The 19,625-nt window shown below is 30.7% G+C and overlaps 5 protein-coding genes across 5 annotated transcripts; 3 read left to right on the top strand and 2 right to left on the bottom strand.

Moving 5' to 3' along the window:
- Positions 1 to 2,252: 2,252 nt before the first annotated feature.
- Positions 2,253 to 3,431, bottom strand: LOC128395612 (protein BCCIP homolog). Its single transcript, XM_053356065.1, has 2 exons — positions 3,192 to 3,431; positions 2,253 to 3,058 (listed from the first exon to the last, which is right to left on the bottom strand). The coding sequence occupies exons 1-2, from the start codon at positions 3,315 to 3,317 to the stop codon at positions 2,288 to 2,290; spliced, it is 897 nt and encodes a 298-aa protein (XP_053212040.1). The 5' UTR covers positions 3,318 to 3,431; the 3' UTR covers positions 2,253 to 2,287.
- Positions 3,432 to 10,619: 7,188 nt separating this feature from the next.
- On the top strand, positions 10,620 to 12,698 carry LOC128395608 (RNA polymerase-associated protein LEO1-like). Its single transcript, XM_053356062.1, has 2 exons — positions 10,620 to 10,853; positions 10,936 to 12,698. The coding sequence occupies exons 1-2, from the start codon at positions 10,725 to 10,727 to the stop codon at positions 12,484 to 12,486; spliced, it is 1,680 nt and encodes a 559-aa protein (XP_053212037.1). The 5' UTR covers positions 10,620 to 10,724; the 3' UTR covers positions 12,487 to 12,698.
- A 431-nt stretch (positions 12,699 to 13,129) lies between these two features.
- On the top strand, positions 13,130 to 14,068 carry LOC128395616 (shematrin-like protein 3). Its single transcript, XM_053356070.1, has 3 exons — positions 13,130 to 13,269; positions 13,366 to 13,570; positions 13,795 to 14,068. The coding sequence occupies exons 1-3, from the start codon at positions 13,228 to 13,230 to the stop codon at positions 13,986 to 13,988; spliced, it is 441 nt and encodes a 146-aa protein (XP_053212045.1). The 5' UTR covers positions 13,130 to 13,227; the 3' UTR covers positions 13,989 to 14,068.
- Positions 14,011 to 15,765, bottom strand: LOC128395611 (alpha- and gamma-adaptin-binding protein p34-like). Its single transcript, XM_053356064.1, has 6 exons — positions 15,450 to 15,765; positions 15,144 to 15,346; positions 14,960 to 15,065; positions 14,703 to 14,882; positions 14,346 to 14,615; positions 14,011 to 14,280 (listed from the first exon to the last, which is right to left on the bottom strand). The coding sequence occupies exons 1-6, from the start codon at positions 15,529 to 15,531 to the stop codon at positions 14,165 to 14,167; spliced, it is 957 nt and encodes a 318-aa protein (XP_053212039.1). The 5' UTR covers positions 15,532 to 15,765; the 3' UTR covers positions 14,011 to 14,164.
- Positions 15,766 to 16,208: 443 nt separating this feature from the next.
- LOC128395614 (ras-related protein Rab-39B-like) lies at positions 16,209 to 19,481 on the top strand. The gene is made up of 2 exons (XM_053356068.1): positions 16,209 to 17,177; positions 18,368 to 19,481. The coding sequence occupies exons 1-2, from the start codon at positions 16,951 to 16,953 to the stop codon at positions 18,888 to 18,890; spliced, it is 750 nt and encodes a 249-aa protein (XP_053212043.1). The 5' UTR covers positions 16,209 to 16,950; the 3' UTR covers positions 18,891 to 19,481.
- The last annotated feature ends 144 nt before the right edge of the window (positions 19,482 to 19,625 follow it).

Raw genomic sequence — 19,625 nt, 5'->3', positions numbered from 1 at the left:
ATTGTTTTCCGGGTCAATAGATTAATAAATTGTCCTTCAATCGTGTACAAGGTTGTTCATTAATTTCATCTTAATCATCGTAATATAAGGTAGTTAATTTACTAATTGTTGGTAATTGGCGAAAGTTACGAAATATGATAACTTTGATTAAGTCGGTAAGTATGCTAATCTAATTGTTAATTGTCAAGGAAATTAACGTCTAACAAAATGATTAACTATCAGCTGGAAAAGTTTATTAGCTAATTGTTACTACGATTAATCAATTAGTAACAAATTAAACTGGATGATTGTTAATCAATATAAGTTAATTGTTTATTTCCTAAATTATTTATGTTAAATATTTAACAAATTGTCAATAGATTAGAGGTAACAATTAAATGGTTGGTTAAATTGTTTGTAGTTAATCATGATTATATAATTATTACAACAAGATTTAAAATGATTAACTTAATCATGTAATTTTAATCTGTTAAATGTTGATTAAATCAATTTTAATTGTAAACCACAAAAAGCTTGTCATTGATTGTTATCAATATAATAATGATGATTAAACTAGAGGGTTAATCAATTGTAAATGTGATTAAAGTTGATTAGTGTTGATAATCATCCGGAAGAAACAAAATTTAACTAAGATGCTGATTTTGTTTATGTTACAATTAACAAACGTGATTAACTAAATCAATTGTTACAAAAAAAACTGATGGCGGTAATTTAGTTATGTATTGTTGTTGTATTAGTTTATCAGTTTAAACACTGAACTAAATTGTCACCAGTGAATTAACAACAATCAGGAACAAACTGAATTAAAAAGAAACTCACAATTTAAACATTCAATAAGATGATCTCCTTACCTTAATAATAAATAATACAATTTATCATTAACGTCAACAATCAACATCTTCAATAAACAATAAACAATCAACAATCAATAATATGAAAAAAAAAATTAACTACTTCCGATGAGTGTTGATTATATAAAATTTGATTGGAAATTAAAATTTTCTTGATTGTAACAAATTTTCAATTCTCACACAATATTGTCAGGTATCAACTTATTGATTGTTTAATTGATTGTTATTGATAATGAATAATAAAAATGATTAATTGAGTGAATTTCAATTTCCAATCATTAAATTGTTCATTATTCATTTATTGATTAATGTAAATTTTAAGTTGAGCATTTTTTTTCCGGATCCACTTTTACTCAATTAACTAATAGTTTGATATTGATTATGAATTAGTTGTTAGTCTCTTAATTGTTGTTAATTGTTTACTATCCTCCAGTAATCATGATCATGAAATTAACTTTTATTTAATTTCTTCTAAATGTATTTGTTACCGACAATTTAAAATGATCACCTTGATATGATCAGGAAGAAGATGATTAAATGGGAATATAAGTTGATGATTAGTTGATTATTGTAGTAAATTGTTTGAGAGAAAGGATAAATTTTTCTCACAATTTAAAGTAAATTAATCAGTCAACCATCAAATTGTTTCTTCTTTATCAATTGGGTTTCCCTTTCAAGAGTTAATCTTGATTTTTGAATACAAATTGTCATCTAATTAACAACCAATTAAACAATTAAACGACCTTTTTTTTACTGTTAATTCATTACCTGTTGTTAACTGATTGATTGTTGCAATTATTGGTATTATTGACATGATTACAAGATCCATTAATATCCATAATTGATTAGTGATTATTTTAATCACTATTTTGTACTAAATTGTCACATATCATTGACACAGTTTTTGTCTTAATTTGTTTCTTATTCTGATTGTTTGTTGTTTTTGATTTGATTCTTAATCATTTAACCTTTATCGTTGTTGTAATTTTAATTTAGATGTTGATTAACAATGATAATGATGATGATTGAGCACAATTAGACTCTCTCTTTCTAATTACTTGCTGAATGTATAAGTAAATATGATTGATCCTTAATGTTCATTACCAATGAAAGTACACAAATTAAATTGTGTGTACAGTTAATTGTTGTTGTTTTAACAAAGATTTTGTTTAGTTATTTAAACATAATTAAGAACTGGATCAAGAACAATAATTATTGGTAAGAAAACGTTTTTGTTTTTGATTTTGGAGATGTTGCCATTCAAATGGGCTTGGTAATTGATTAGAGAAATTGTGTACTTGTTAATTGTTGATGAGTAATTAATTGTACCCTTTGGATTGATTGTTCTCATATCTGTTGGTCACTTTTACGCGAATGGAAATCGACTCGATGTAATAATGATAATAGTAATTATATTGAGCCGAAAAATTGCTTCTTTACTTTGTACTTGTTGGATTTGCGGCGAATTTAATTAGATTATCATTCGCTTTAATCCATGATTGTGATGAGAAAATTAACACTCGACGACAAGGTAAATATTCTTGATCTCCTTCGTCCCAATCGCCTCCCATTGTATCTGAATCACATTGATTGGAAACGTCAAATTCATAACGATAATCGGCACATTCGTCAAATAATTCTTCCTCTGGATTAAGGAAGACAACATCTTCTTTATCTTGTTTCGATTTTTTCTCCTTCTTGTATCTTCTCTTGGGATATAATATTTTACAAATCAAAAGATAATAATCAAAATCCACTCGTGTTGATTTTAATTCACTGGAAATTTGGGCAAATGAAGGAACAGCTAATTGCCAACCCAAATTGACAAATCTCTCATTAACTATCCAAACTTTTGTCGATTCTCCTTTTAAAATTCCTTCAATTGCTGATTTTTTATCACCGGTAAGATTTTTGACAAAATAGTCCATCAATTGTCCATGCCAATCTTTACTTTTAGCATTTGCATCAGATAGATTGATGAAACTTATTATACCGAAAACATCATCTTCTTCACTTTCCTCTGAATCACTATCTTCTTCTTGGTTAATTTGCCTTATAATTGCTCCAATATCTTTCTGGTTCATCAGTGTTTCAGTCAATTGTGTAAGGTTAATATTCTCTTTAAGAAACAATTGTGCCAATAATCTTTTAATTCCATTCAAATCTTGTTCCAAAATGGGACAAGCTTCAAAGTCAATATTAATCTCCTAAATGATAAAAGCAGAAAGAGAAAAACAAAATGGAATTAGACACACAAAAAAGAAATCTAGAATAAAAACCATGTGAAAATAGAATAGAATAAAAATAAATTCTATTTGATTGTCTAGAAATTAAACTCACCTTATTACCTGCAGCTTCATCTTCAGAGTTAATTGAATCTTCTTCACTATCACTTGTTGTTCCTGAATCATTGTCGTCATTAGATTCTTCCATGTTAAGGTCAACCTCTTTCCGCTTATTGTCCATGATTAATAATTAAATAGCCAAAACAACAATTTAGATAAAATTAATTCTGTTTAACAGAGTAAATGTTTTCATCACTTGAGAATATTTATTTAAGCCTTTACGGTTGACATAGCTGAAGTACTTGGTTGTTACTCCGCTTGAGGTCTATGTCATCCACCTCTTTTAAATTAGTTACATCGAAATTTGATTTTGAGTTAGATTTACTTGTACAATTTGTTTTAGAATTTCTAAGTTTTCTTTTGATTTTTCAATTGAGTAGTTATTTTTTCTCCTCATTTCAGTTAACCCGTGTACCTTTTGTTCCATTATATTACATTCCATAAGTAAGTGATTCCATGAGTTGACTTTTCCACAGCATTTATTACCCAACGGATACTTCGTAAAGAATTTCAGTGTTGGATACATTTCTGTTTGATATTTTTTGTTTGGTAGTATTTGTTTTAAAACGGTTGTTGATGTTTTGTAAGCTTCATTTATCTTGACTTTTGTGTATCCATTTATCTCTCTTCTAATTGCTTGTTTCGTTGCACAGGTAATTTGTTCAACCGGAGATATTTGATCAACTTCTTCTTGTGACAGATTGATTTCCATTTCATTTTTATGCCACCACCAGATTTTGTTTAGATGAAGAGAAAGATTCGCTTTTATTTCCATGGCAAAGTTTGAGTTTCCCATCCAGTATTGGGCCGTTTTATCTGGAACTAGTATTTGACCACCAGATATATCACAGGTTTGCATTACATAATTAAGAGCAATGATTTCCACCTCATATTCATTCTTCGCCATTATTTGAATGACGTATTTTTCCATGTGTTGTTGTCTCCTGTCGTCAATTAATAGTGTCAGATACCATTTTTGCGGTGCTTCAATGATGCCAATATGAAATTTTTTCAGAGGATTTTGTAATTTGAACCACCGATTCCACATTTGATTATCATGAGCTGTTGAGTAGAATTGAATTTGCCCAAAGTCTCTTATACCAATATCCAGTGTATTATATTTCATCTTTAACTCTATGAGTTTCTTGAGCCAGTTTCTGATCGGATTTTTACATTTAGCTATTACCTCAAAGATCCACGGTGAGTCCGATGTCTTCCAGAAAAATTGATTATATAATGTGCCAGTTTGTTGTATTAGAAGTAGAGTAGCTTCCATAGTTTTTCCAAGTTTCCAGAAATTTTTACAGAAAGGGATGAAGAAGACTTTTGTTAGTTGAGGGTAGATTATTGTAAGAAAAATCAAATTCCTTGTCTTTACAGGTAGATGTTTCCATCCTCTGAATTTTGGCTTTATCTCCATTACTATTTGATTTCTCAGTGTCCTACAGATTTCTTTCCATCTTTTATCAGTCATTTTGAAGGTTGGGCATTGATAGCCTGTGATTTCTATTATATCCTTTGTGTGATGATGATATATTTTTGTTTTCGCTTTATTTAGATTAAGAGCTATCAGGGTTAGTAGGTTCTCAATGTGATCAATTATTGTCTTTGTACAGGATTTTTCACTCAGAATTATCATGTCATCAGCATATGACCAGATTTTAACTCCATGTTTCTTTAGCGCCCTAATTATTTGGTCAAGAGCCATAATGAAGAGAATACACCCAAAGGCTGTTCCTTGAGGGACTCCTTTTTCATCTCTCCGATAGTAATTTTCACCATTTATTCGGATTTTTAACCATCTATTGTTCATAATTGACATTATAAGTTGCATTGTTGATGAGCCAATTGTTTTCTCAAGTCTTTTTTCTATTATTTTGATGTTAACATTATCAAATGCCCCTGATACATCAATCGATATTATGTCATATTCCATAAATTTTTCATCAAAAATTATTGCAGCAACAAAGTCTTCTCTTGATTTGTTGCTTTGATATGCAAATTGAGTGTTTTTAAGGAGAAACTGAGGTAGAACATCCTGTAATCTGTTGCTTATTATTCTGTCAACAACTTTGAACAGAAAACAGGGTGATTTGACCATCCTAATGTTGACTCCATTTGCTTTAGGAATAAGCATACAACCTAAAGTTGTTAGCATGTTAGGAACATGTGATATCATGAAGATCGTTTCTAGAACTTCCATGATTTTCTCAAAGTTTCTCTGAAAGAATCTTGTCCAAGTAACAGGTGTAAAGTTATCTGCTTGAACCGAGGATGTCGTGAATTTAAATTTTGCGATCTGATACTTTTCTTTTATCGTTAATTTACCAGGTATAACTTTGGGATCATCCATATATTTTGGTTTGTGATTGGTAAAGGATTTGATTGTTTTCAGGAAATCTTGCTTTGTTTGTTCATTGTTATAATTCAGTTGAGGTGAGTTTTTTAAGAGAATGTGTTCATTGATGATTTTCCATATTTTCTTAGTCGATTTGTTGTTTCTTAGGATTCTGTTGATGTTGAAGCTTTTGATTTTTTTGCGTATTTGATTATTAAGCTTTTTAATATTTTTTTCATCACTTTTCGATTTAAATTTTTTCTTTAGTAGTCGTTTTCGTTTTTTTCTCAATCTTTGCAGTTGATTCTTCTTTTTTTTCTTTATTTTCCAGACACCATGATCATCAGGAAAGTGCTTGATCGCATGACATGCTTTTATGAGGGGATTATTTTTGTTCATTTGAGTTGATTGCCAATCTAAGTTCAGGTTCGGTAGGTCCCATGAGCCTAGTACCATGACTTGTTGTTGTTTTTCTTTTACTTTCTGAAGTGATCTGAAACTTGCCTCAAGGAGTAAATGATCTGTCCCTGGAACTAGTTCAGTTGATTTCTTTCGCAAATTCAACTTGTTATTGTATAAAATAGCATCAATGACACGATCAGCTGAATTTATTGTTGTCTGTAAGTTGGTGTGAGCAGCTTTTAGTCCATTGGCTTTAAATATTTGTTCAAAATTGGTTTTGAGAGTATGATTTCTCTCATAACAATTTCTTGTTGACCATAATGCTGACGTCCAGTTTAGATCACCACAAATTACCCATGGGTAGTTGTTGTATAAATTAAGAAATCTGTTGAATTCACTGATTTTCAGTGCAAGTTCCTGTGATATCCACGTCCTGAGATAAATGGCCATTGTGATTACGCTGTTGTCTTTATTCTTAAGAATCAGAACATCAGGTATATTGATCTTAATTTTTTCAGTTATTATGTCATTTGACGTTATTATGGCTACACTACCATTTACATAGATATTTATATCATTTGCACTTATGTAACTATTTTTAGGTGGTTCACAAATACAATAAATTGTTTTTTCTTCAGTCACTGATTTTTCAATCACTTGATTAAATAAAACGTTGTTTCTACGTATATTTAGATGTTTTATTATGAAATTCATGATTTTGAAAAAGTTCTTTTTATTTATTTTGTTTATTTTGTTTTATTTTTCTTTAATTTGAAAAAGAATTTTGATTTTTTTGTTTTCTTACAGCTCCATCTTTTGGTATCCATGAGAGTTGTTTCTGTTGCTAAGGAAGCTAATTTTGTTGTTAAGATTTATATTTTTCTTTTTATTTAGATTTTATCTATTATAAAATGGAGACTTTATTACAAAATGATGATTTAATGTCTAATTTTAACGGGTCTTATTTTTCTCTCAAGTCATGTTTTCTTCCATTACTTGATGGTGTCTTTTCTGAGAAAGTTAAGAAAGTTAAGATAAATGATATTTATTTTTTCCATTGTGTCTTGAATTTGAAAATTAGAACTTTTGAGTTCATTTGTGAATCAGTCTCTTCAGATTATAGTGTTTCACGTAATAAGTGCGCTTCTAAAATGTTGGAAAAAATTTTTGAGAGTGTTGTTATTAAGGTGAGTTATTTTTGATAAAAATAATTTCAGGGTAATGATTTTTGTTTCTCTGGTGATCTTAATTTTGAGTTAATCAGAGTTTTGTTGCTCTGGTGATCTTAATTTTGAGTTAATCAGAGTTTTGTTGCTCTGGTGATCTTAATTTTGAGTTAATCAGAGTTTTGTTTCTCTGGTGATCTTAACTTTAAGTTAATCAGTGATTTTGGATTTCTCCTTTATGTCTAATTACTTGATTTTTATTCTATTTTAATAGCCTCCATTCTTGATTGGTATTCCAAATCTACGTGGTCACTGTTATATGGTTTCAGTGTTGATCTCTCTATTCAACTGTCATAGTTTTGTTAGACTATTATGTCGTCTCTATAACGTATTGAACAAGAGTGTTCACCTGGGACTTTCCAAGAGACCCTACAAGAAGGACATAATAGATTCATGTGGAGCATCAAAGTTTATTTGGGTGGACGCTATTTTTTCAATCTATCGTCTCTATTACAAATTTAGTCGACGAGGTTTTTTGGACTGTCTCAATAAACATCCATTTCTTTCGGAGAGCAAGGAGTCAGCTGTTGTTGGTAGAAAAGATGATTTGTCAATTGATCGTCAATTGATGTTATTTTGTAGTTTGTTGTCCAGATTTAAAGATAATTCTTATGGTTCTCCAGGTGGACACGAATATATTTTCTTTACTGATCTGATGTCAAATTTTAGAAGTGAATCAGAAGATTGTTGGGAGAGATTCAATGTTCTGTACACTTTCAACTATTCTTGTGAGTCTTGTGGATTTGTCGATTCTGATTCTCCTGGATGTCTTTCAGTGGTTCCAGTTTTTGGTGATTTTTCAACTGAGACCAAATTGGATTTAAGTAAATATTTGCTGAATATTGAACATTGGATTTTGATGAGTGATTTGATTTGTTGTAATCGAGTCAATGGCAAACCTTGTGGGGTTAAAATTGTCAGAATCAGTGCTCCAAAAATTATCAATTTACCTGAGCTACTGGTATTTGCTTTACCTGTACCAAAAGCTTTTGGAAAGCTTAAGGTTTTGGCTCCAAAGGAGATGAATATTTCCTTTAAAGATACTAAGTTATCTTATCTAAAGAAAAGTTATACCTGTGATTACCTTTGTTACACCGATTCAAATGGTAAATCATATGGTGATGGATATCGTGTACCACTAAAAGACGATATTATCAATGGATGGCATTCAATTGTTCATTGTTTGACTAATTCTGGTTGGAGAGAGGTGAACAATGGTGTTGTGGGTGATTGTACACCTATTTTTAGAAAGGCTCATACACCTTATTGTATGTTGTTTTATGAGGTTGCAAAGTTTCCTCATTTACCATCAATATTCAATAGAGATTGATTGTTAAATAAAGATAAATTTAAAAGATTGTATCTTGTGAGTTAAATTTACATTAAAACGTACAATTAAAGTTTACCATTCTGATAGTAAAGCTCACTTTAGTCTAATTATCAGTCAATACTCTGGTGATATCAAATTTGAGGTAATCAGAGTTTTTTTGATGTGGTGACACTCAATTTAGTTTAATCACATTTATTTTCCAGGTGAACTTCACTTTAAGCTAATCTGGTTATAAATTTAAGATGGTCTCATTCTTTTAATGTGGTAACACTCAATTTAGTTTAATCATATTTAATCATATTTTTTCAATTCATGTAATTAAATTGAGGCTAATCTGAGTATATTTTTGTATATCTCAAATGGTTAAAGATAATGTTACTAGATGGCACCTCTTACATGTTTAAGCGGGCTTTGACAAAAAGCAAAAAATTTTTCATGTTACATATTTATTCGATTTGAACATTTTTTTTTTTTTTTTTTTTGGAGATATATTTCTGAGAGTGAATTATGTATGAATACGTGAAGTCTATTTCCGAAATAGCTGTTTTTATGGCCTTTCGGTAGGCTTCACATGTGAAAGTACCTGCAATGTGACCATCTTGGTTACAAGCTGGACATCTAAGGTGATCACTTTTACATTCACTGGTTTGATGATTTTCAGCACACTTAGAGCATCTCTCTTGGAGCGAACATTGTTTGTAACCATGACCATAGCATTTACATAACCGACATGATCTAACATCTATCTTGTCTACAATATCATGCGAGAATTGTCCACCAAAGATTTTTCCCTTTCGTTCATTTTGGATAATTGATCGAACTGAGGGTGAAATCTCAATTATTACAATTTCTGCAGCTTTGCGGCCAACAGTAAAAGATTCAATAAACTTGAAAGTTTGTTTTTTCTTGAAATTGTTTAGATTAGCAATTTCCTTGATTCGACTTTCCCAGGTTTGATCAGAGCTTTTGGTTAAACCTGCGACTTTAATTTGAGGAAGTTTCCACGCTGGTATCTCAACTTGCATCTCATTGAGGTTTTCTCGAAGATAACCAGTTATTTTGGCTCTGCTTTGTTCATTGTCAACCGTTATTTTTGTAAGGTTGTCAAAACAAAGAACTCTGATTACATTTCCAATGTTCAATTTGCTTTTGAGAAGAATCTGATTTATTAGATCAACAGTTCGTTGTTCTTTTTCACCTTTGATGATTATATTATAATCTCTGGTTTGTTCCGACCATGGAAGCCAATTTTTCGGGACCATTCGCTTGTGAGTCGGTATAATGTTCAGGGCAAATAATTTGGTTGGTTTTTCTGGCAATGAAGGTTGAGTGAAAGTTATTTCAACTTCTTCTGGTTGTTTTTGTTGACTCCTTGTTAGTCTTTTTTGTGGCTGCTCTTTCTGATTAGGTTCGATAATCTGGGTAATAACAGTGGTTTGTTTTTTCTTTATTTGATTTAGATCTATTTTTCTTTTCTTTGGTGGTTCAATCATTGTTTCTTCTTCCTCATCCGGATCAATACCTTCTATTGCTTTGGCAGTTAGACATTTAGTCAGGAGAGACATGTATTCTTCAATCATTGGAATCATCGATGGAAGGATATTGTTTATTTCTCTCATTTGAGAGTCTTCAATGATTTGAATTCCAATCTTTTCCATATTTACAAGAAAATCATGAGAGTACATTAGCAACGTGGTTTCCACGTTTTCTGATTTTTGTGGATTACCATATGCCTCCAGCATTGTTGTATAAAAGTTAGAGAATTCTTCTCGTTGTTGATTTTCAGACATTTTGATTGAAAAGCGATTGTAAAACGATTGAAATTCGATTGAATAGCGTTTATGGGGATATGGGATTTTATCTATAAGAGCACGTGGGATTTGGAAAAACTGTTTTTTCACTGTTTTAAATGATATTTACTCTTTTTTTTTTTTTTTTAAACTACTTTTGTGACGTTAGCACACTCAGGGTTGGAATTGTCACAAAATTTTTTGGGTCACTTTAGATAAAACACACTTTAAACACTTAATAATTTCAAAAACAGAAAATTTTCTCACATTTTCTTAAAACCGCCGGTAATTAAACCGCAGCCGAAAACGAAAACCAAAAAGAATTTGTTTTTACCGGTTAATGTGTTTTTCTGAAAACAAATGTTTTTAAAACATTTATTATTCTAGTTTTTACTTGGTTAATTGTTATTGTTTGTGATTTTTGATTTCCAATTGGTTTGTAATGAATCGTAATAAAAGGAAATTAGGTGATCTCTATCCGGAGAAACAATTTGATGGTGCCAATGATTCTGACTCTTCAAATAGTGAAAGTGAAGATGATTCGGTAAATTCTGATGAAGAAACTGCAATTGTAAGTTGATTAGCGTTTTTCTTTTTCTTTTTCTTTTTATCGATTTTTTTCTTAATGGTTTTTGTCTGTCTTTCGTTTTTAGGGGAAAAAGGTTCATTCTGAATCGGATGAAGGAAGTGATGATGGTCAAGAAGCTGAAAAAGCTCCTGATATAGAAGATGATGGTGACTCTGATGAAGCCGAAGCCGATGCCGATGCTGGTGGTGGTGGAGGTGATAGAGAAGAAGAGGGTGATGATGAAGAAGCGGAGGAAGAGGAAGATGACGAAGAAGAAGAGGAAGAGGAGGAAGAAGAAGAAGCAGAAGCAGAAGCAGAGGCAGAGGCAGATGCCGATGCCGATGCCGATGCCGATGCCGATGCCGATGCTGATGCTGATGTCGATGAAGATAAGGGTGCTCAGCCTGAAGATCATAGTGATCGAGAGGAAGAAGAAGAAGAGGAAGATGTTAAGCCAGGAATTGAAGCAAGTGATGATGAGAGAAGTGAAGAAGAGCAAGAAGAACTGAAGCCAAATATTTCTGCCAGTGAACACGGCGAAGATGAAGATGAAGATGAAGAAATTGCCGTTAAGAAGCCATTGGATACAGATAGTGACAGTAGTGATGATGGTGAAGGGAGGAAAATTGAACAAGCCGCTGATGCTAATGATGTTTTGGCAGATTTGGACTTGGACGATGATGATGATGAAGACGAAGATAAAGAAGAAAAAGTAGTGAAAGAAGAAATCTTTGGAAGAGATGATGATGATGAACGAGATGACAGAGAAGAAGAACAAGAAGAAATACCAATAACCCGAATTGAAGTTGAAATACCAAAGATTCCAACTGAACTTGGAAACGATATTCATTTTGTAAAATTACCAAACTTTTTAAGTGTTGATACTCATCCATATGACCCTTCATGGTATGAAGATGAAATAGATGAAGACGAAATTATGGACGAAGAAGGTAGACATCGATTAAAGTTAAAAGTCGAAAGTACCATTAGATGGAGAACCGTCGTCGATGAAACTGGTGAATCACAACGAGAAAGTAACGCTCGTATTGTCAAATGGTCTGACGGTAGTATGTCCCTTCATCTTGGATCGGAAATTTTTGATATCCACAAACAGAGTCTCATGGCAGGAGATAATAATCATCTCTTCATCCGACAAGGAACTGGACTTCAAGGTCAAGCCGTTTTTAAGACAAAATTAACCTTCCGACCTCATTCAACCGACAGTTTTACCCATCGAAAGATGACCCTCTCTTTGGCCGAAAGGAGTCACAAAACTCAAAAGATCAGAGTTTTACCCAATGTTGGTAAAGATCCTGAAGCTCATCGATCCGAGATGATAAAGAAAGAAGAAGATAAACTCAAAGCCTCCATACGAAGGGAAAATAAGATGAGACGAGTCAGAGAAAAGGCCCCATTCCGTGGACCAACCGCTTCTTACCTGGAACCCGATGCTTACGACGACGATGACGATGATAACAGTGTCTCTCTTTCCGCTATTAAAAAACGCTACAAAAAAGGTGGAGCGGGTTATAATATTTACACCGATAGCGATGATGACAGTGACCTGGAGAAAAAGAAAGGATCAAGTGAACGGAAAAGAACCGCTAAAGTTAATGATAGTGATGAAGACGAATGATAATCACAATCGACGAACATCAAAAATGAAACAATTAAACAGAAAAAAAATGTCTGTAAGTTCAATCTCTTAATCCACTCAAATTTTTCTTTAATCCAAAAATCAATCAATTCCAAATCCAAATCAATGTAAATAATTAAAAAACTCAACTGTACTTGATTCACAAATACAAAATGTACAAGTCATTAAATCTGTACTTTAATTGTTTAAAACTACTAAGTGTTGACTTATTATAGAAAATCTAATTTCGATCAAACTTTCCAATCGATAATTTAAATATCGATAAATAATGAACACTAATGATTTATTGTTGGAGTGGAAAATTTTATTGACAATTAGTTACACAAATTATAATCTAACCATTGGCCTGGTAACTTAATTTTCTTGGTTTAACCTGAATTGAGAAATCGGAATAAATTAAAATCATCATGAGGGAGATGATGATCATTTTGTAAAAACAATAACATAATGATGATGATGATGATGATAAGAGTGATGATATAAGCAACTTTGATCATTGTGTTGATTGTTTAGTATAACAGTAAACAGAAATGAAAATATTAACCATTGATTAACAATGACAATGCGTTTGATGTTTTCTCAGTCCGGAAGAAAATTGTTCATCATTTAATCATGATTGTTTTGTAACTTTGTAGTTAACTTTTCACTTTTACTTTCCTCCAATACAATCAAGCGACAATTAATTAGTGTGTTCAATTGACCATCTTAGATAATTTTAAGATGGTTGGAAAACAATCTGAATCAATGTTCATCATAGTTACTGTAAGTTGATCAATTTCCTAATTTAATTTGTGATCATTTTATATGTATCAGTTTTGTTATATTGTTTTCCTTTTAATTATTTTTTTTTTGGATTAGCTGATTGTTAGTTTAACTCTTCCAATTAATATTCGAGCTCAAAATCCACTTGGTTATCCATATCTTGGATTACAATATAATCCATATACAAGTCCACTTTTCGGCTATGGTATGGGTCCACAATATGGGACACTCTATGGGTCATTAGCGTCCAATTATTTATACGGTAATTCAGGTCCATACGGAGGTGTTCCTGCCTATGCTGGTAAGTAATTAAGTTAATTGTTTCCGTTGTTAAAATCTTTTGAGTGGCTCGAATTGTAGTAACACCAATATTATCCCCAATATAAATGAATCAACTTGTGCCAATGAGAAAATTACCGGAATGATTTGGTTAATTTAAAAGAAAATTATGATGATGATGAGATTATAATTCTTGGTGATTTTGATTGGATGATTTAATCAATTTATCCAATCGATGATTTTTAGGTTATCCTGGAGGTTATGGTGTATATGGTGGCTTTGGTGCTCTCGGCTATGGTACTCATGGAGTAGTGGGAAATTATAAACAATATTATGGTTATAATAATGGTTATGATCCATATGATTATAAGGCTCGATCAGCTTCTGATTCAACGAGTCAGGTCACTGGTCGGATATCGTCATCATCGTCATCATCATAATGAATATTACACATCCTTATGATACATTTGTAAATGTATTTTATCATATTTTTCAATAAACACGATTTCAATTACCAAATATAAGATATCTTGTGGTATTAATAATATTATTATACTATTATTGGAAAGATGATGATGATGAGAACTTGTAATCCGATGTTAGATTAGATTGCTAGTTAATCGTCGAGACCTTCGATTTCATCGTCAGGGCCACCAAGAGATCGCCAAAAGGCAAGAGTGATCTTCTCAGCGTAAAGTCGCCTCTCTTCCCCTGACAGGGTTTCTGCTTTTTCTGTGAACAATCAAGAAAATTTTTATTAGAATTACTTTAAGATTAACTCTTGTTGATATTCTTACTTTTTAAATCTTTGAATTTACCAAACAAATCGTCCAGTTCGACGTCCTGATTTTCACTGAGTTTCTCAAAGATTTCCTTGTCTTCTTCGAAAATGGAATCGATTCTTTGTCGAGTTGAGGAATTAATCTCTTCCTCATCATCAGCATCTTCCTTATGAGTAACATTTCTATCATCCAATTGACCATTTAAACCAATTCGAGAAGAGCTACTTTCAAATTCATTTCTTAAAAGATTTTCAAATTTAGGTGAAGGCTTATATTGAGGCGAATCTATTGTGGTGTAAGAAACAAATCAAACCAATTAGACCACTAATTCAATCACAATCTACGTTCGATTAATATGTAACTTGTATTCACCATGCATTTCCATGAAAGGCCAAGTATGAGCACTTAATGCTTGCATTATCCTCTTGGTGCCATTTGACTCAACAAAATCATTTTCATATTCGTCATCATCGCTTTCCACTTGCGCTTGTAATTCAATTAATTCAAATTCATGATTAATACACCATTTCATGCAAGCAGTTCGGTTGAATACTAAACAGAGAAGAAAAGAGAAAAATAAAATCAATAGAATAGAATAAAAAAAGTTGATATTCTGAGAATTAATTTACTCGAATCATCGTCATCTTTAGCTGTCTCCACAACGAGTAATCGTATCTCTGGATTATACTCTTCAATGAATGGTTTCCATGAGTGAAATTTTTGACAACATGATTCCTGTTGGAAAAGAGAGATTAATAAATGAGTGAAATTTTGGATTAAATAATGGAAATGATTAAATGTTACTGTAATTACATCGGAATTGTCAAGGTAAAGTATAACTGCTTGAATGGAATCAGCAAATTGTTCACAAATCAGATCACGATCAACAATCTCAATGAAGAAAACATCAGCATCATAATATTTTGTTGACAAGTGCCATGGATAACAGGATAGTAAATGATTTCCAAATTGATGTTTAACGTAATTAGATGAGTCATAAGAGTTTCCAATAATCTCTTCAACAAAGTGAATGAGAGCAAAACAAAACAATAACAAAACAGAAAAATTAGAGAACCGAATTGATTTAATCAATGGAATAACAATTAGAATTTAACTTACTTTCAATAATTTGAGAAGGAGTAAAAGATGAACATGATATTACACCGATTCCTTGAATCTCAATCTGATTAGATTCTGCCATGACAATTAAAATTAATCAACAGAAAACAAAGACAATCAGAAATGAAAACCAAATCAAAAGACCAAATAACAAATAAACAACAACAACAAAATACTTAAAACCTCAGAATCTCAATGATTAAACTGAATCAAAACAATGACAATAGTCAATCAAAAAGACTTTTAATCAAATCAATTAACTGAATCAGTCTCTTAATTGTTGTTAAACAAAACAAATCAACAACTGAATCAAAACAAAACAAATGATCATATGTTACCCAAAGGGGTTTTCTCATAATTTAGAAAGACAAATCAGTTAATTGTAATTGAAGAAAAACAAAATTAACTCAATTAATATGATGTTAGCAATTAGTCAACACCTGAATTGTCACCTAATTGCTTGATTACGATCTCATTGAAAGGAGAGAAATTAAATTTGGATTAACAATTAAAACGCGAGGAGAAAAAAAAATCAAACCAATAACTTAAACTCTTGAGAGCTGAAAAATTTTCCCCTTTAATTTGATTAGTAAGTTTGGTTTACTTTTAATTACATTGGAAATTAATTATCTATTTCTCTTTCCAGGTCAACAATTAACTCGCTAATTGTTGAGTTAATTTAATTATTCAGAATTCAAAAGACGCGGTTATCTAATTAAAGTGAATGAAACAATCACCTGTTCAATTTTGTAGCTTTTCAAGATTCTAATATTTGTGTTCACCATTTTTGACAATTAATTTTAATTCTTTTGTTACCAAGTGATTAAATTTTACTTTTTCTAATTAATCAACACTTTGGCAACTACTTTGTGATACTAATTGTCAATTAATCTGTGAGAATGTAGTTTGATTGTTTCTTCAATTTTAATCCAAAAGTAACAATTTTGGTTGAAAGTGTTTTGATTAACATACTTGTGGATTCATCATCTTTAACTTTAATTACTATATTACTTTATCTAAATCTAAATCTATTAATTATTTATAACTATTACTGGATTACGATTACAATTGATTTACCATCTAATTAACATGATGTTTAACATGTTTATTAATCATCAGTAGCCTTGATTAACTTTGATTAATCTTTTGTTTTTGTTTTTCCATAACTCATAAGCTTTGATACAAAGAGAAAACAATTTAACTCTTTTAACCTTTTGTTTATGTCTAATTGTAGTTGTATTTATATTACTATTTATTCAATAGAAAAGATAATTGTTAACAATTACTGATTAATTGTTTCGTGACAAGTGAATCTATTTTAACTCTTATTGAGTTATCATTTAGACAATAAGAGAGAGAGAGAGAGCAAAAAAAAAGAGATTCTCATTTATTACCTTGACTTAGATTCTTGATTGGTGCTTTTTGATTGTCAGATTGTTAGATTATTCTGTTTTGATTTCGATTATCTAATTATCTTGATTATAATTAGAAAAGGAAAAACATGAATAGTGAAAATCTAATTCCCTGGCATTACAGTTTTCGTATCATTTTAATTGGTGATTCTTGTGTTGGTAAATCAACTTTACTCAAAGTGTTCACCGAATCTAATTACACTGATGATGGAGGACCAACGGTGGGTGTTGATTTTTTTGCGACAATTGTTGATCTGTCCAATGGATTAAGAGTTAAATTACAAGCCTGGGACACGGCGGGACAAGAAAAATTCAGGTTAGTTAACTACCACTACTAATTGTCAACAATTAACCTCTTTGACTATGAATCCATCACCTCAAGATAAACATAAATCTCCGGGTAAATTGTTTCATTTAAATCTCAATTCAATTTACTTCCTGTTAGATTGTGTTGATTATAATTCTGGTTATTTCCCAACTAATCATATCTCTATATTAAATTAGTAGTAGTCTACAATTTGGCTAATCAATATCTAAATTGTCATCTCCTTTTTCCCAATCACTTCAATTGTTTTAGGTGTTTTTTAATTCACTGTCAAGTAATCAACTTTCGTACCAATTGACATGGTTAATTGATTGTTACGATAACAAACAGAAGCCTTAATATTATATATACATTTATCCTCATCTCTAATTTTCCATTAGCAGTTAATTGTGATAATTAAAAGTTAGATTATATATATGATTAGATGGTAAATAATAGTTTCCATATCAAAGTCTCATTGTAAAAGTTAATCAATGTTTATTAATTACTCTTCTTGGTGTCACATGTACTTAATTTTTTTTTCCTGTTTTCTATTGATGACTAATTACCAACAATCAAATTTATCTTTCTGTTAATTACTAAATCTTTTTGTTATCAGCTGATTTACAATTATCATTTAGTTTACCACAACTTGAGATTATGTTTACTTGTTAAAAGTTATTTAGTTAATTTTTGTTTTCATGTCAACAATTTACTCTACAAGTTTGGATGATTAAATCAACTACCAATCACTTAACAATATCGATTACTAATTATTGTTTATCAACAAACAATAATTGTAATTTATTTTCTAAATACACCTTGATCCCAATAAGAATTAACAATTAAGATGGAAACCTTGAATTCTGATCACTTATTCAATTGATTTATTTTACTAACAACCCTTAATTGTTTGATAATTGTTTCAATATCAATAACTGAGATTTCATAGTTAACTAATATTAGAAAATCTAATGCGATTTTTTTTTATTAATAATTGTTATCAAAACAATATTAAAATAATATTTCTGTTATAGTTGATGATTTAATCAATCATTTCCATTACAAATTCGAGGTGCAATTAGATAATCACCTTTAATTGTAAAGAGATGTTGATGTTCAATTTTGTATGTAATTGTGATTTTCTAGAATTAGAATTACGATGAATCATTAATTGTTCACTTTTAATTGTTTCTCTTTAGATCTATCACCAAATCATATTATCGTAATTCCGTTGGAGCTCTACTTCTTTTCGATGTGACTCGTCGAGCCTCTTTCGACCATTTAATTGATTGGCTATTTGATGTTCGTCGTCACATTGAACCAAGTAAAGCGGTTTACCAAATTGTCGGTTGTAAGATTGACCTGGAAAATGAGAGGGAAATCTCAACGGAAGAAGGTCAAGCATTTGCCGATTTTCATAGTATCAAGTACGTGGAAACATCGGCAAAGACACGACAAAATGTTGACCTCGCGTTTAAAATGATATCGGAACAAATTTACGCCAAATTGAGACGAGGTGAATTCACATTGAATCCCGATTGGGACGGAATCAAAACTGGATCTTTACACCTTTCAAGTATCGTCGACAGATCGACCACTGGTTCTTTCAGTTCGATAAGTGATTCAAATGGTTATCGAATATTAAATAATGACAATCGACGCAATAATCGAGGTGCAATTCGCAATGGATCAAGAAACAATAATCGTAATGGTTGTTGCTAATTAAATCTAATCAACAACAAAATTAACTTCCTTTTATTGATCATTTATCATGAAAAATACAATTTCACATGTTAATTATATTTACCCAGAAACAATTTGATCCAGTTGATGATTAACATGAAAATGGTGATTAAATCAATACTTTCAGTTGAAAGTTTCATTTCAATTGATTGTGAGATCTTCCTGATTGTTGATGGTGCTAAATCTCAATTTATATCTTCCTGTATGTTTAAATCATTTGAAACGACGAGAAAATGATAATTAACCAACACAATTACGATGTTAATTAATGTAAATACAACCTTTTTTTTTATACTAATCATCTTTCAATTGCTTTTAATTTAATATGAAAATCCATTTGAAACATTTTCAACAATTAAGATACATATACATGTAACTATTAATACTAATCATTTGTTAAAAGGTTGATAAACAATATCAAATATGATATATATAATTTATTGTGATTTAGATCAATATTTAAATTCATCTAAGCAATTAATAAGAAAATAATTAACTATCAACACTTTAATTGTTGAAGCCTTACTTATATTTATAATAATTTTATGATTACAATTAATATCAATGAATTGATCTAATTTAAATGATCTGAAAAGTACAAAAAGCAAACAAATTAACTCTTTAAATAAATGACCAACGATTATCAAATAAAATTGTCTCTCTAATGATAATTAAAATCTTGTAATTGTTGATTAAAATTGAGAAAAGAAACAA

The sequence above is a fragment of the Panonychus citri genome, unplaced genomic scaffold, assembly GCF_014898815.1.
Source record: "Panonychus citri isolate SS breed McGregor unplaced genomic scaffold, ASM1489881v1 Contig00141, whole genome shotgun sequence".
NCBI classification, from domain to species: domain Eukaryota; kingdom Metazoa; phylum Arthropoda; class Arachnida; order Trombidiformes; family Tetranychidae; genus Panonychus; species Panonychus citri.
The sequence above is the reverse complement of the archived record's forward strand: the minus strand, read 5'-3'. Positions and strand labels throughout refer to the sequence as shown.

Bases quoted from the DNA above. Each gene is read 5' to 3' on its own strand.
- LOC128395612 (XM_053356065.1), bottom strand. From the start codon at position 3,317: ATGGACAATAAGCGGAAAGAGGTTGACCTTAACATGGAAGAATCTAAT. The intron at 3,059-3,191 runs GTGAGTTTAATT...TTTATCATTTAG, and splicing joins ATGAAGCTGCAGGTAATAAG to GAGATTAATATTGACTTTGA.
- LOC128395608 (XM_053356062.1), top strand. From the start codon at position 10,725: ATGAATCGTAATAAAAGGAAATTAGGTGATCTCTATCCGGAGAAACAA. The intron at 10,854-10,935 runs GTAAGTTGATTA...TTTCGTTTTTAG, and splicing joins CTGATGAAGAAACTGCAATT to GGGAAAAAGGTTCATTCTGA.
- LOC128395616 (XM_053356070.1), top strand. From the start codon at position 13,228: ATGGTTGGAAAACAATCTGAATCAATGTTCATCATAGTTACT. The intron at 13,270-13,365 runs GTAAGTTGATCA...TTTTTGGATTAG, and splicing joins CAATGTTCATCATAGTTACT to CTGATTGTTAGTTTAACTCT. The intron at 13,571-13,794 runs GTAAGTAATTAA...GATGATTTTTAG, and splicing joins AGGTGTTCCTGCCTATGCTG to GTTATCCTGGAGGTTATGGT.
- LOC128395611 (XM_053356064.1), bottom strand. From the start codon at position 15,531: ATGGCAGAATCTAATCAGATTGAGATTCAAGGAATCGGTGTAATATCA. The intron at 15,347-15,449 runs GTAAGTTAAATT...ACTTTGTTGAAG, and splicing joins TCCTTCTCAAATTATTGAAA to AGATTATTGGAAACTCTTAT. The intron at 15,066-15,143 runs GTAATTACAGTA...CTTTTCCAACAG, and splicing joins TTTACCTTGACAATTCCGAT to GAATCATGTTGTCAAAAATT.
- LOC128395614 (XM_053356068.1), top strand. From the start codon at position 16,951: ATGAATAGTGAAAATCTAATTCCCTGGCATTACAGTTTTCGTATCATT. The intron at 17,178-18,367 runs GTTAGTTAACTA...GTTTCTCTTTAG, and splicing joins GCGGGACAAGAAAAATTCAG to ATCTATCACCAAATCATATT.